Below are 13,051 nucleotides of genomic sequence, written 5' to 3'. Positions count from 1 at the left end.
CACATCATAGCTGAAGCAGACTTGTTACATCTTTAACTTGGTCTTAAGTACAAATACTGGAGTATTACTTGCTTTTCAAGCCTTGGAGTAAACTTCCCTTCTCCCCTATAGTAAGTGTAACATCTGCTCATTTCTCAAAAACCTTTGTTTGGCAGGTAAAAATTAGTAATTCAGGGTGGTTTTATTCTTCAAAAACAAGTTTCTTATAAAAGAAATTCTTGATGGGATCTTGAAAGAAATTTCTAATTGCAAGTCATATCAGTGCCATCTTTTTAAAACTCTTAATTCTATGAACTATATATAACAAATGAAGTGACTGCTTCATTCCACAGATTTTAAGTGGTAGACCTTGTATGTTATTTCAATTTAATTACGTATTACCATCATTTGACAATTTTCATTTAGCAATTACAGATGAGAATTTAGCCAAAACATTAAGAATACACATCTTGAGGGCGCCTGGGTGGCTCAGTGGGTTAAGCTGCTGCCTTCGGCTCAGGTCATGATCTCAGGGTCCTGGGATCGAGCCCCGCATCGGGCTCTCTGCTCAGCGGGGAGCCTGTTTCCCTCTCTCTCTGCCTGCCTCCTCTGCCTACTTGTGATCTCTGTCAAATAAATAAAATCTATAAAAAAAAAAAAAAAAAAAAAAAGAATAGACATCTTGAGGATTTTTCTCAGGAAAGTAGGGAATTGCCTAAAACACTGTCTTCTGTTTGGGCATATATAGCATCTCCCCTGAACCTAATCTCTTCATATGACAGGAAGCTTGGAAACCCTTAGGGCCTATGTCCAAAGCTAGGTGATGGGGCACTAAGCCTACCCTCTGGGTTCTCCGCCCTTGATATTCTCAATGACTTGAGAGAAACTATAATGATTTCACTTATGGATGTGTTTATGGGTGTTTAAATGTATTCAATTAAAAGAACTGTCCTTTTATAATACTGTATGTCAATTATACCTCAATTTTTTAAAAAACCCAGTTGGAGAAAAAAATCCTTTTTCTAAGGCCATTATATCTTATTAAGAGATGATGAAGATAATAATAAATGATAGTTTTTACTGCCTTTTTTTGGTTAAAATTAAGTCAGCAGCCATGTTGGCCGTTTTACTGGTCCATGAAATTCAAGTCTGGAAATCACTGGACAGGATGATCCTGGAGATCCTTCCGGCCTTACCCTTCTACATCAAAAATCACCAGCATCACCTCCCCAGAGCTTCCACCCCCCACCCGCCCACCTCTACCATCTTTGACCCCAGGCCAGCACAGCTGCCAAAGCCTCCCCCCTTTAGGGCGGAATCAGGTTCTCAGGGAGGCCTTCCCAGGCCATGCTACACAGAACTGGAACTGCCACCCACAATGCGCATTCACCCTCTCCCTGCGCCCTTCCCTACTCGATCTTTTACACTAGCTCGGACAGTTTTACTTATTCTGTTTGGTCTCCCCTAAAATGAATAAAAGAACAGAACTATCCTGGTTCCTCTCACATGGATGACTGCACCTTTTTCTTCTGTCTCCAGTGCCATGTTCCTGTTCCCTGGTTTCCCCAAACCGCGTACCTTCCAGGGCAACAGAAGATGCTCTGGTCCCGCGCCCCACATCCACACCCCTACACTGCATTCCCAGCACCCGTACCATTCTTCCCCCGGGCTCTAGGGTTCACTTCCTGGTTCCAGAGGTGTTTGTGGCTCCTCCTGCCAGGCCCAGCAGCAAAGCTGGTTAACAGCACACACCAGAGTGGCTCCAGATCTGGGTTCTGATGCCCACCTGGCGGTAATCAACCCCACAATGGCTCACCAGATCCCAAAAGTTGGAAAACAAGGCTGAGAACCTTCCCTCTTCTCCGGTCCTAGGACCTTTAGCAATTTCAAGGGTGGACTTCACGTCCCTGACCCTTCTTTCCAGGTGTCTTTGAGCCCTGTAGATTTAATGACACAACTAGTTTGGAGGGTTTCATGAGGTTTTAATAATAATCTAGTAATACTGTTAAACAAAAACACCACATACATGTCCTTCACTTGCATAGACACTTAAGGATGCACGTTCTCTTCCTCTCACATAGACTCTGAGGTAGAAAGTGTACTGTCTAAAGTAGAAAAATACTCAACGGGCTGCGCCATGGCCCAGACCACAGGGTCACAAGCACTTGGCTGAAAGATGGCCACTTGAGAGCAGGGCCAGAGGCCGGGCTGGCTGCACTGAAGCCTTGGGGAGGCGGACAGGGCCTGGACTTCCCTGGCTTCCAGCATGACCACCCACTCAGGAGTAGCTAGAGAGGGAAGTCTTGTTCCAGACTCCAAGGACAGAATATTCCTGCCACAGACAAGGCTCTCAGTAAACATCTGTTGGATGACCAGAATGACAGGTAAGGCAGAGGGGAAGAATTCTGAACACAACCTGGAGATCCTGGGCCTTCTAGTCCAGGATCAGGGAACCAAGCCGTGGGACAGCACTTCCACCAATGATGTTGAAGATGGCCGGGGAGGCGAAAATACCATCTCTAGGAGCTCTGGGGTACCAACTCTTCAGTTGGTGGGAATGGGATGGGGAAGGGGCGGGGTCTCTTCTTTCCTTCCAAAGTGTCCTGTATGTAACTGGAGCCCCTGACTCTCCAGGGCCCAGCCGTTCGCATCTAGTTCTCATCCTCAAAGGCAGGCCTGAGTCTTTACTCAACTCGGGTCTCCAGGGCCTGTCACATCGGGCATCGGGTGCTTCTGGAGGGAATCAAGGCTAATAGCAGCATCATTAGCTTATCCTCTGGATTCTACCAGTTGAGTCCATCCGTTCTGGGCCTGCTGGGTCTGGCCTCGCCTCAAAGGACCCCATTCACCTCTTCTTTCCGTGGCAAAGCAGCCTCCGCCTCCCTAACCCTAGGGAAGAAGTTCTGCGCCAACCGGGTCATGCGGCTGTTGTGAGGCAGCTGAAGGCCCTCGAGGGAGCGGAAGCCCCGGGTCCCATCCACCCGGTCAGGCTCCCAGCGGCAGCTCGGGTGCAGCCAGCGGTAGTAGGCGAGCCGCAGAGCCAGGCCCAGAAGGAAGCAGAGACCACTCGCGGGCAGCAACACGTGCAGTGGGATCCCGCTGGGCAGCCAGCTGGTGTGAGTCGACCAGGTGACTGCCACAAGGATGCTGTCGCTCAGGAGGAACACCAGGTGGATGGTGGCGCGGCCCCGGGTATGGCCCTCGGCCACGTTGAACCAGGAGAAATAGAGAATGGTGGCCACGGTGGCCCGGTACAGCCACTCAGAGCGGGCATCTGGCATGAAGTCCGTGCCCTGCAGCCAGACCCACAGGAGCAGCACCAGCCACAGGCCCAGGAAGTGCAGGGCCACAGAGTAGGGGAAGAGAGCGGAGAAGAGAGCCACGGCCAGGACCCGGGGCCACAGCAGCAGCAGGTTCCACAGGAAGTAGACCACAGAGGAGCCCAGCCCCAGGGGCGATTTGGAGGGGAGGCAGGTGCGCAAGGCCCGGTGGTAGTCAAGCAGCGCCCACGAGATGCCCACGAAGGACGTGCCAATGCTGACCCCTGTGGAGAGGAAGCAGGAACGGGTGAGCCTGCATGGCACCCCATAGAGGCCACGCATTCCACCAGGCCCCACGGCCACCCCAGGCGGGTGTGAGAGCTCCTGATGGCTGAAGGGAAGCTACAGCTAGAGAACATCCCTTCAAACAACCAAAAACGGACCGAGGGTCCGAGCGTGGAGTCTGCCTTTCGCCGCAAGGCTTAACTTTTCAGGTGCTGCCAGGGCGAGACTCTTCCAGGATTGGTGGGGGGGTGTGTGACTTAGGCACCCTCATCTGCACCCGTGTCACCCAGCATCTGAGTCCCCGGGGCCCTGGCCACACCCTGAGCATCTGCTCGGGCCCTGTAACCCTTCCTTTCCCAGAAGAGCCCAAGCCTTTCTGGGCACTGAAAATCAGTAATGCCAGTTCCCTGTCTGCATTCTTGAAAACGAAAGCAAACGAAAGCAGGAACTTCCACGGGTGGCAACTAGGCTGTGGTGGAAGCCGCCCTCCAGGCTGGGAGAGCCAGCCCTGCCACACACATAGAACATTCCGGCTCACACTGGGCCTTCACCTTGATTCTTCAACACTAGCAGTTTAGGGTGGGGATCCTCTCCCACCTCTTGGTGGTCCACCCTGGACTAGGAGCACCAGGACCTCCAGGGAGGGGTGCCAGCAGCACTGGAAGGCCTCTAGAATGTTCACTCCCCTGCCCTTTCCCAGTCCATCAACAGATGTTTACCGGGCATCTGTTGTGGACGAGGAGGCCACCCCGACCCTGCAAGCAGATCTGGGGCAATGGCCCTTCTACCGCACAGAAGGTCTCGGCAGGGCTGCTATCCTCCCAGTTTGCCCAACATGCTGCATTCGCTGACCTGGACAAGCTCAGCCCACAATCCTGAGTAGGCCAGGAGCACGAGCCCTGGAGGCTAGAGTCACCCATCCTGACCCCACCCCACCCCGCAGGTGACCCGGTATACCTCACCCACTTCCCTCTGGAGTCTTAGCACATAGTCATTCTCTGTTGCCTTGTCTCTGAGCTCCTTCAGGGTACAAGACATTCTGCTCCCTTGGGGGCCCAGCAGCCCCGTACCTGGTACATAAGAGCCACTGATGGAAATGTTCACTAAGTAGAAAGCCAAGAAAATCTGTCTCTTCCCTCACTCCCTGCCTCCTCTGCAGACAGTGGAGACCGTCCCCATAGTGGCCCCGATCCTATGCACCCACAGCCCTCAAACAAACAGAAGTGTGTGCCCCGGAGTGCCGTGTGCCCCGTACCAGATGCCTTCACCTCTGCACCTCGTTCCTCTCGTGTCCTGTGGACGGAGCCAATGCCAGCCCCTAGGGCCGCTATGCATGGGAGCTGCACAGCGCCAGCCCTACGGCAGCCCCTTAACCCCCGTGGCCGCCACACTAGTCACTGGTCCTCACTCGGAAGGCTAAGGAGTAGCTTCCAGATTGAACACACATTTACCTAAGGGACATCCTCCTGTTTTCCAAGCAGCCTTTAGAAAAGAATGAAAACCCTCCTGACACTCATCGGCAGCTCCCCGACACCATAAAGGGGGAACCGGCCCCCGGCCCATCACTCACACTGGTAGGGCTCGGCCCGGCCGCTCTGCAACACGATGGCCAGCACCAGCGTGAGCTGTGGCGTCGTCTCCAAGAAGGTCTCGAAGAGCCGCAGCATGCTGATGTCCATGGTCAGGAAGTCGGCATAAGCCAGGTCAAACTCAGAGGGCGCCTCCTGCTGCCACACCAGGAGCCCCTGCTGCAGCCCCTGCACGCACCTAGGCAGGGCGGGTCCAGAGGCCCCCAGGGGCCAGGTTAGTGTGCTCTGTGTTCGGCCTCCCCTCTCCCACTGTGTAGATGGAGGCGGGCTCTAATCCTAGCTCGTCACTCACATGCTGCGGGGCCTTGGGCACAAGTAACTTAACCTCACCCAACTCTTTCACCGTAGAATGGGGATGGGTACCAACTGCCACCACTTGGACTGGCCAGGATGTCCCCGGGTCATCCCAAACCCTGTCTCATTTCCCCCTTACAACATCCCCACTTGACAGATGGGGACACAAAACCGAAGAGCTAAGAAATGGTAGAAACAGGATTTGGACCCAAAACTGTGTGAATTTCAAAGGCATGCTATGAAATTGCCCCAAGTGACAGGTCTCAATTTTTTTTTAGAAAGCCTAAGATTTTCTTAGGACCCTGTGGGGGAAGGGGAGCCACTGAGAGCTCCTGAGTACAGGCAACATAGGTCAGATTGTGCTGCAGAAAGATCTCTCTGGCTATGAAGGAGTGGAAGGGGAGGAGGGGTTAGACGGGAAGGATAGGGTCATTTAAGAGGACTGTCCAGTGTGATGGACATGGAGACAGACACAGAGTTAAGGGAGTCCAGAGGTTAGGCAGTCAGGCCTGGGTGACCCATCAGCATGTAGGGAGTAGTGGAACATGTACCACGATCTCCCCCACCCAGAACTGATCTCAGTTGGCCACTGGGAGGTGAGCCCATTCCCTCAGAGCCAGGTCATTCACCAGACATTTACTGTCACTTCCCCTGGATGGACTTGACAGGACATTAAGGAGCAGGGGTGGCAGGCCCAGGTTGGGGCTCTCCCTCAGCAGGAGCCTCTGCCCGGGTCCCCTAAGGCCCCTGCCTCAGTCCAAAGGAGGAACAGACACCCCATTTTCAAAACCAAAGTTCAGTAAAGGCTGTCTGCCTCCTGCTCAGCAGAAATGGGACGAGAGGGGCACCTGGGTGGCTTAGTGGGTTAAGCCTCTGCCTTCGGCTCTGGTTGTGATCCCAGGGTCCTGGCTGGGATTGAGCCCCACATCGGACTCTCTGCTCAGCGGGGAGCCTGCTTCCCCCTCTCTCTCTGCTTACTTGTGATCTCTGTCTGTCAAATAAATAAATAAAATCTTAAAAAAAAAAAAAAAAAAAGAAAGAAAGAAAGAAAGAAAGAAATGGGACAAGAGAGGACACAGTTACAGATTCAGGGCTCCTCGAGGCCACCAGGACTGTTAACAATTGCTCTCCTTCTGCCCACCCGGCATTTTAAGGAGGCCCTTGCAGTCCCTCAGGCAAAACCGCAATACTCAAAGCTCGTCTTGTCCCCTCCTGGAGACTCAATGCAGCTTTGTCAAAGCAAGATCTGGAGAGAATCTGCAGAATGGATTCAAGAGCAGATCCTGGCTCCAGTCGCCCCATCCCAACCCAGAGCACAGTGTGTCCTGACCCCACCGCAAGACTCTCATCCCTTAGCTTCAGCTTCTTCATCTCTAGCGGGCCCTGCGGATCTGAGGAGTACCACCCACACAGACTTTCTGGAACCCAGCCTATGCCCAGCCCTGGCTGGCTCAGGGGACACAGCTGAGTCAGACCCCGTCGCTGAGCTCTTGCTTGCTCTGGGGATCAGAGGGTGGGGCGGGGAGAAGGAAACTGGGAAAGAGGGCTTGAGAGGACAAGCTCTGTTCTGAGGGTCAGAGCTCCCAACCCTTCCCGGTGACCCGGGGAATCAAGCCGGCTGACATTTGTTGAAGGCTTACTCTGCGCCGAAGCAATTCAATCCCTTATTTCTTTTAATCCCTACCAAACAGAAGCAGGTGCTACAACCAAATCCACTGGAACAATGAGTAAACTGAGACCCAGAGGGCTCAAGGGACTTGCCCAAGGAAGGCCCACCCACAACAAAAAGGAACATTTTTTGGATGGAACAGGTCAGGGGTCGGCTGTTACACTAGAGTCCACCAAGAGCCCAGAGCACCAAGTGAGGCACACTGGGCTCTTGCCTTCGCTTCCCACAACAGGCCAGCTGGCCAGACCTGTGTCTACACTCCTGTTGCCATTTCACAGAGGAGGAAACTGAGGCAGGGATGAGGCCGCAGAGGGTAAATTAGCTAGGACTGGAGCCCAGACAGGTCTGACTCCAAATCATGTGCCTCGTTTTCTTCTCTGGGTTTCAGTCTCTTCCCTAGTGCCACGGGGGTAGGGTAGCTGGGTTCTGAGGGCCGTCAGCCGGCCCCTCTTTCTTAGAGGCGGGGAGCTCACCTGTAAGCAGAAGTTCCCACAAGGGCTTAGCTTCCTCTCCTGGGTCCCGAGCTTCTCCTTCCCACCCCTCCCCAGTGTCAGGGTTCCCCCCCCCCCGCGGCTAGTGGCGCGGCTCCAGGGGCCGCGGGCTCCGCCCCCCACCCCCTTCCGAGGGCGTGGTGCTCACCTGTACAGGTAGCCCAGTTGCAGGAGGTGCAGCAGCGCCAGGCAGCGGCCGGGGGGCTGCGACTCGTGCAAGCCAGCGGGGTCGGCGCGCAGCCAAACCCAGCTGAAGAGCTGCAGTGCGACCGAGGCGAGGCCCAGGAGCGCCAGCACCAGCGCGGCCCACAGGTAGCGGCCGCTGAGCACATACTGGCCCGCGGCCCACAGGTCGGCGCCCAGGTCGATCAGGAAGGCGGCGGTGCCCAAAAAGCCCAGGACCACGTCCCAGAAGAGCGCGGCGCGGGGTAACCAAGGCATAACCCGCCAGCCTCTCGCGTACCTTCTCCTCTAGGTTCGGACCCGCCTTCCCCGCCCGGGGTCGCCACGGCAGGAAGGAGGCGGACGCAGGCCTAGGGGCCGCCCGGGGCCGGGGCCTCCTGGGCGGGACTTCCCCGTCCCGCCCCGTCCGGGGAGGAGCAAGGCCCGCGGACCCCGCGGCAGACGGCGCCCGCGGTCCCCACACGCCCCTGTCAGCCTGCGTCCCGGAAGGCCGCCCCCGGCTGCGGCCCAGCAACCTGCGCAGGGCACTCGCGTGCAGCCCCGCTGAGCCCCGAGGACCGCTAGGCCCGCAACGGCCGGGCGCGGCCACACCGCCCTTCCGTAGCGCGGCCGCCGTCTAATTGCAATTGAGGCAAGAGAAGGCCCGAGACGACGGCAGTGGCTCAGGGCGTAGCGCCCGGGGCTGGACCGCGATCCCTCGCGTCCGCGTTGTTGCAGAACCGGATTGCGGGACTTCGCAAACCGAGTGTGCCTCGCGTGCGGGCGGGGGAGTGGGGGGACGGACGAGGACACGGGATCCCTCAGGCGTATCTTCCCTATGGCTCATCTTACTTTGTTCAGTAACTATTCAGTCACTCTACAGGAGTCGCAGTAAACATGAAACATATGAAAAGGGAAAACGCACAGAATGAGATGCTCGAGGAGCACTGTGTTTTGGAGGAAACTTGGGGGAAAATAATGTGCTGGGGACGGGGAAGGTCTTCGGCGCTTCATTTACTGCCCAGGCTGCTGCTCCACGCGGGTTCCCGCTGCAGACGCCGGGCCGGGGTGGCGGCAAGTCTCTGCGGGGAAGCGGCCGGCGGGCGCCCGACGTCAGGGCGCGAGCAGCGCGCGCAGGCCCAGCAGCGCCGCCAGCAGGAGCGCGAGCCCGGGCGCGGGCGCGGGCGCGGCGCCGGGGGCGCGCAGGCAGGCGGCGTACGCGTCGAAGGCTACTTCGCGCAGCGCGCACACGTGCTCGGCACGGCAGGCCTGGTCGCAGGCCTCGCGGTCGTAGCCGACCGAGTTGTAGACGTAGTAGCGCTGCAGCGCCCCGGGATCGCCGGCGATGCGGCCCAGCGCCGCGTGCATGGAGCGGGCGCCTGCGTCAGGCACCGCGTAGGCCTTGGTCAGCCGGTACTCGAGCTCCCAGAGTGGAGTCCCCTGCGCGTTCGCCTGGCTCAGGTTCACAAAGTAGGTCACAACGTCCTGGAGAGAGGGCGTGAGGAGGGCCGGCCCTGAGCAGCTGGCAGTTTCCACCCAACCTCCAATCCTACACCTTGCATTCCTCCCCGCCCCTGATTCTTTATAGCTCTAACAGTGACTGCTGTTGGCGAGCATTTCCTACTTAATCGGGTATGCCTGGTATGCTAATGGAGTAACTGCCCGTATTACCCTGATTTCACAGATGAGGACACTGAGTCCTAAAGAGGTTAATTCATTTGTCCAGGGTCCTACAGGGCTCAGTAAATATTTACAGAATTAATGGATAAAAAACAACTTAAAGAAATGGCATGGAGTGCCTGGCTGAAAGAGGTTGTGGAATTGTGGTTGCCGAGGGTTTGGGATACACCCAGGACTCCTAGGATCAGATGCATCTTCGGAACTAGAATCTTGAAAGGCTTATCTGTCTGATGCTTTCCACTTAAATTTGTCACTAGAAGTGGGGTAAGAGGAACTGCCATGTATGGAGGGCAGCCTCCCCAGAGGCACATTATGTTATTCCATTTGGTCCTCTCCAAACCCTGTGAGGGACTGGTACTCCCATTTTACAGATGAGCGGAGGTGGGAAGAGGTCAAAAATCTCATGAGTGGTGGAGCCAGGATTCAAACCCAGGTCTGTGTGACTCCCTCCCTGAGAAGGCGTGTTGGGGGGGGGAGGAACCAGCCGGTGACTCCTCTGCTAAGGCCCTCTGGGTGCCCATATGGACAACAGGCCACACTCTTCAAAGACCTCAGACGTCTCCTCCATGTACACTTACTCTGGAGTCAAGGACCTCGGTTATCTGGTCTAGTCCCTGGCTTTAAATGTCCTCTCTCAAGCACCCAATTAAAAGTCTCTATATCCACCTCTTCCTGGGCCTCCAACTTGAATACCCGGCTGCCTCGTTGCTGGGCATTTTCACTGGGACACCATTTAGACCTCCCCAAGTGAACAGGTCCCACACCAGACTTCTGCTCTTCCTCTGAAACGTGCTCCTCCCACGGTGATCCCAGTTCAGTAAAGGGCAGCTTCACCCCTCCAGGCGCTGAGGCCAAAGCCCTGGCTCCTTTCTTTCTCTCTCGCCCTCATCCAGTCCCCAAAAATCCTGTCTCCTCTGCCTTCAGCAGACATCCAGGATCTGGGGCTTCTCGCTGTCCCGCTGCCCCCCCCCCCCCGGCCTGTGCCAGCGTCACCTCTCGGTGGTAATTGTGGTCACCTCCTACCTCACCCTTCCCGTAACCCCCACCCCCGTTTCTGCCCTTGCCCCCTACAGCCTGTTCTTCTGCAGAGCCGGCTAGCCGGCGGTGGGGGGATTTTGTAAAATTGTGTAAGTCAGAATATTTCATCCGTCTCAAACCCTCCACATCCAGAGTCCTAATCACAGCTGACAGGATCTGACCTCGTCTCTCCCACCCTCCGCCTGTGCCTCCCTCTGCAGCCACGACCTCCACGCTCCTCCCAGACACTCACCAAAAGCACAGTCCTACCCAGGGCCTCTGACTTGCTCTGTCCTCTGCCTTCCCCATATGCCTACATGGCTCCCTTCCTCCATCTACTCAGAACTCATATGTCATCCTATGGGTGAACTTCTGTCCCACCTGTCTCACAGCACGCATGTGCGTGTGCACACACACTCAATAACGGTGACACCTGCCCCCTCACTCTTTGTCCTTAGTGCTTCTCTCCACGTCACACTAAACGTTCCTTTTCACAATGTCTACTATGGGATAGGATACTACTGCGTGTGTCTCCTGGGAGAATGCCAGCTCCAGGTCAGCAGTGACTTTGTCACCCTTCACTTACGTATCTCCTGAGCTCAGCACAGGGCCCCGCTCATGGTAGATGCTTACTTAGTACCTTTTGTTAAATAAATTAGGGAATACTGTTTCTTTGCCATGTCAACAGTAACAAGCCCAGCCCAGGAGATGAGGGGTGGCTCGGTGAGTCAGAGGTCTGCTTTGGCTGAGGTCTTGTCAGTGTAGGCATAGGCGGGCAGTGGGCATAAAGTCATGCTGCAGGAGGCCCTGAACACCAGGCCAAAGAGATCCAGCTTATCTTGTGGGCACTGGGGAGCCATGGAAGGTCTTAGAGCCTTCTGTAATGTGTAGTAGATGAACTACAGCAGGGCACAGAGCTAGAGGTAGGGAGGCCGGGTAGGCTATGATCTAGGCTGAACGGAGAATTGGGGACAAAGAATTTTCTGAGTTTGTTGCAGGATCCGGAGTGGCTCGAGGGAACCAGAGCTCTAGAAGAGGGAGGATTAAGCTGGAAGGATCAGGCAAGGCGGTGATACATTCAGGTCCCTCCCCATCCTCCCCCTCCAGCCCCAGCAGACCCTGGGCTCCTGACCTGCAGGCTCAGTGTGGCTCGGTCATATTCAAATACCCGGATGCCGGGATTGTTGGCCCCATTGACCACTCCAGGTAAGGTGGTTTTCCACGGGGTGACTCCAGGGGTAAGGAACAGGACACTGATGGGGTCACCTTTCAGGAGAGAGACCGCGGGACTGAGAGAGAGGCCAGCAAGAGGAGGAGGCGGGTATGGGTTGGCCGCTGTCCTCTACAGTAAGTACCTGCGTCATCGTAGAACATCCGGAAGCTGTCGGTGTGGTGATGGCCGAAGAACTGCCCTGCGATGACTTGATGGTGCTTCCGGATCACCTTCAGGTACTCCTCGTTAAAGCCCTCCCGGAACCACGCTTTGTTCCGTGTCTTCTCAAAGAAGCCCGGGGGCACGTGGCCAATTATGTACACCTGCACGGAGGGGGTGCCCAGGAGGGGCTCAGGGATGCCCTCCCCAACCCTTCACGTCCACCTCTCAACACCGGCCCCTCTTGCCAGAGGCAAGCAGACAGGCTCCAAGATCCCCCCTCAAGCCCGCCCCCTGGCTAATGCCAGTGCTCTGAAGACCCAGCCATGATTTTTTTTTAAAAGATTTTATTTATTTGACAGACAGAGGTCACAAGCAGGCAGAGAGGCAGACAGAGGAGGTGCAGGAAGAAGGCTCCCCGCTGAGCAGAGAGCCCAATGGTGAGGCTCGATCCCACGACCCTGAGATCACGACCTGAGCCAAAGGCAGAGCCAACCACGATTTTACCGGGTGTTTCCCACCTCCGTGCCTTCGCACGTGCTAAGCACCCCTCCCCCCAAGGACCCTTCTCTTTTTCCCAGGCTGTCGTGAGGCTGGAAAAAGAAGCCCCTTCCTGGTGCCAGGCTGATGAAGGATCTTCAGGGATAGAGGCCCCTCAAGGGAGTGGCTGAGCTTGTGCAGAGGTGGGACACTGGCTCAGGAGGTGACCCCAGAGAGGGTAGCAGGTGGACATGGGAGCCCTTACCATCTCCTTAGCTCGGGATGCACGGGTCAGCACGTCTTCCAGCCACTGGAACTGCTGCGCGGGGTCTGCCATGCCAGCCGTCTGCTCGTTGTTGCTGTAGTACAGGTTGGTGTTGAGGACCACAATTCGCCCGGCCCCACTCGGGCCCGGCAACTTCTCAGAATAGAAGGCACCTACAGCATCACAGCCAGGGAGAATCTGAAGGGTCCCCTGCCTCTGATGAGACACGTCTCCATGCCCCCCCAACTTCGCTCCCAGCGTCTCCTGCCCCAGCGTCTTCCCTTCCCGTCTTGCCCGTAGAAGGACCATGGTGAGAAGACCAGAGGCTCTGGGGGCCCGCTGCCCCGGCTCCAGTCCTGGCTCCCGCACCTAGCTGTGCAGCTTGGGAACATTTTTACTTCACCTCTCTGTGCTTGGGTTTCTCCCTTTCTATAATGTGAAGAACAGTAAGATGTGTTTGTCCCTCCAGATCCACTGTCAACCCTGTTCGCTCAACTCTCTGTCCTAG

At 56.1% G+C, this 13,051-nt stretch overlaps 2 protein-coding genes and 1 long non-coding RNA gene across 6 annotated transcripts in view; 1 reads left to right on the top strand and 2 right to left on the bottom strand.

The window, feature by feature from the left end:
- Positions 1–1,946: 1,946 nt before the first annotated feature.
- Positions 1,947–8,351, bottom strand: XKR8 (XK related 8). The gene is made up of 3 exons (XM_059376862.1): positions 7,716–8,351; positions 5,095–5,291; positions 1,947–3,523 (listed from the first exon to the last, which is right to left on the bottom strand). The coding sequence occupies exons 1-3, from the start codon at positions 8,006–8,008 to the stop codon at positions 2,811–2,813; spliced, it is 1,203 nt and encodes a 400-aa protein (XP_059232845.1). The 5' UTR covers positions 8,009–8,351; the 3' UTR covers positions 1,947–2,810.
- Positions 7,791–13,051, top strand: part of LOC132001909 (uncharacterized) — a 21,573-nt gene continuing 16,312 nt past the window's right edge. For 2 of the 4 annotated variants that reach the window (XR_009399719.1, XR_009399716.1), the window contains exons 1-5: positions 7,791–7,879; positions 11,534–11,632; positions 11,796–11,875; positions 12,161–12,238; positions 12,380–12,481. This is a non-coding gene — a long non-coding RNA (uncharacterized LOC132001909). Of the gene's footprint in view, positions 7,880–7,917; positions 8,043–11,533; positions 11,633–11,795; positions 11,876–12,160; positions 12,239–12,379; positions 12,482–13,051 lie in introns of those variants that run through there. The other 2 variants (XR_009399717.1, XR_009399718.1) reach the window with 2 other exon arrangements.
- Positions 8,665–13,051, bottom strand: part of SMPDL3B (sphingomyelin phosphodiesterase acid like 3B) — a 23,348-nt gene continuing 18,961 nt past the window's right edge. The window contains exons 5-8 of the mRNA XM_059376861.1: positions 12,544–12,716; positions 11,782–11,962; positions 11,559–11,692; positions 8,665–9,214 (exon numbers count right to left, since the gene is read on the bottom strand). Of these exons, the coding sequence (XP_059232844.1) occupies positions 8,843–9,214; positions 11,559–11,692; positions 11,782–11,962; positions 12,544–12,716 (860 nt within the window). The 3' untranslated portion in view covers positions 8,665–8,842. The remainder of the gene's footprint in view (positions 9,215–11,558; positions 11,693–11,781; positions 11,963–12,543; positions 12,717–13,051) is intronic.

Source organism: Mustela nigripes, chromosome 14 (genome assembly GCF_022355385.1).
Source record: "Mustela nigripes isolate SB6536 chromosome 14, MUSNIG.SB6536, whole genome shotgun sequence".
Lineage (NCBI taxonomy): Eukaryota > Metazoa > Chordata > Mammalia > Carnivora > Mustelidae > Mustela > Mustela nigripes.
The sequence above is the reverse complement of the archived record's forward strand: the minus strand, read 5'-3'. Positions and strand labels throughout refer to the sequence as shown.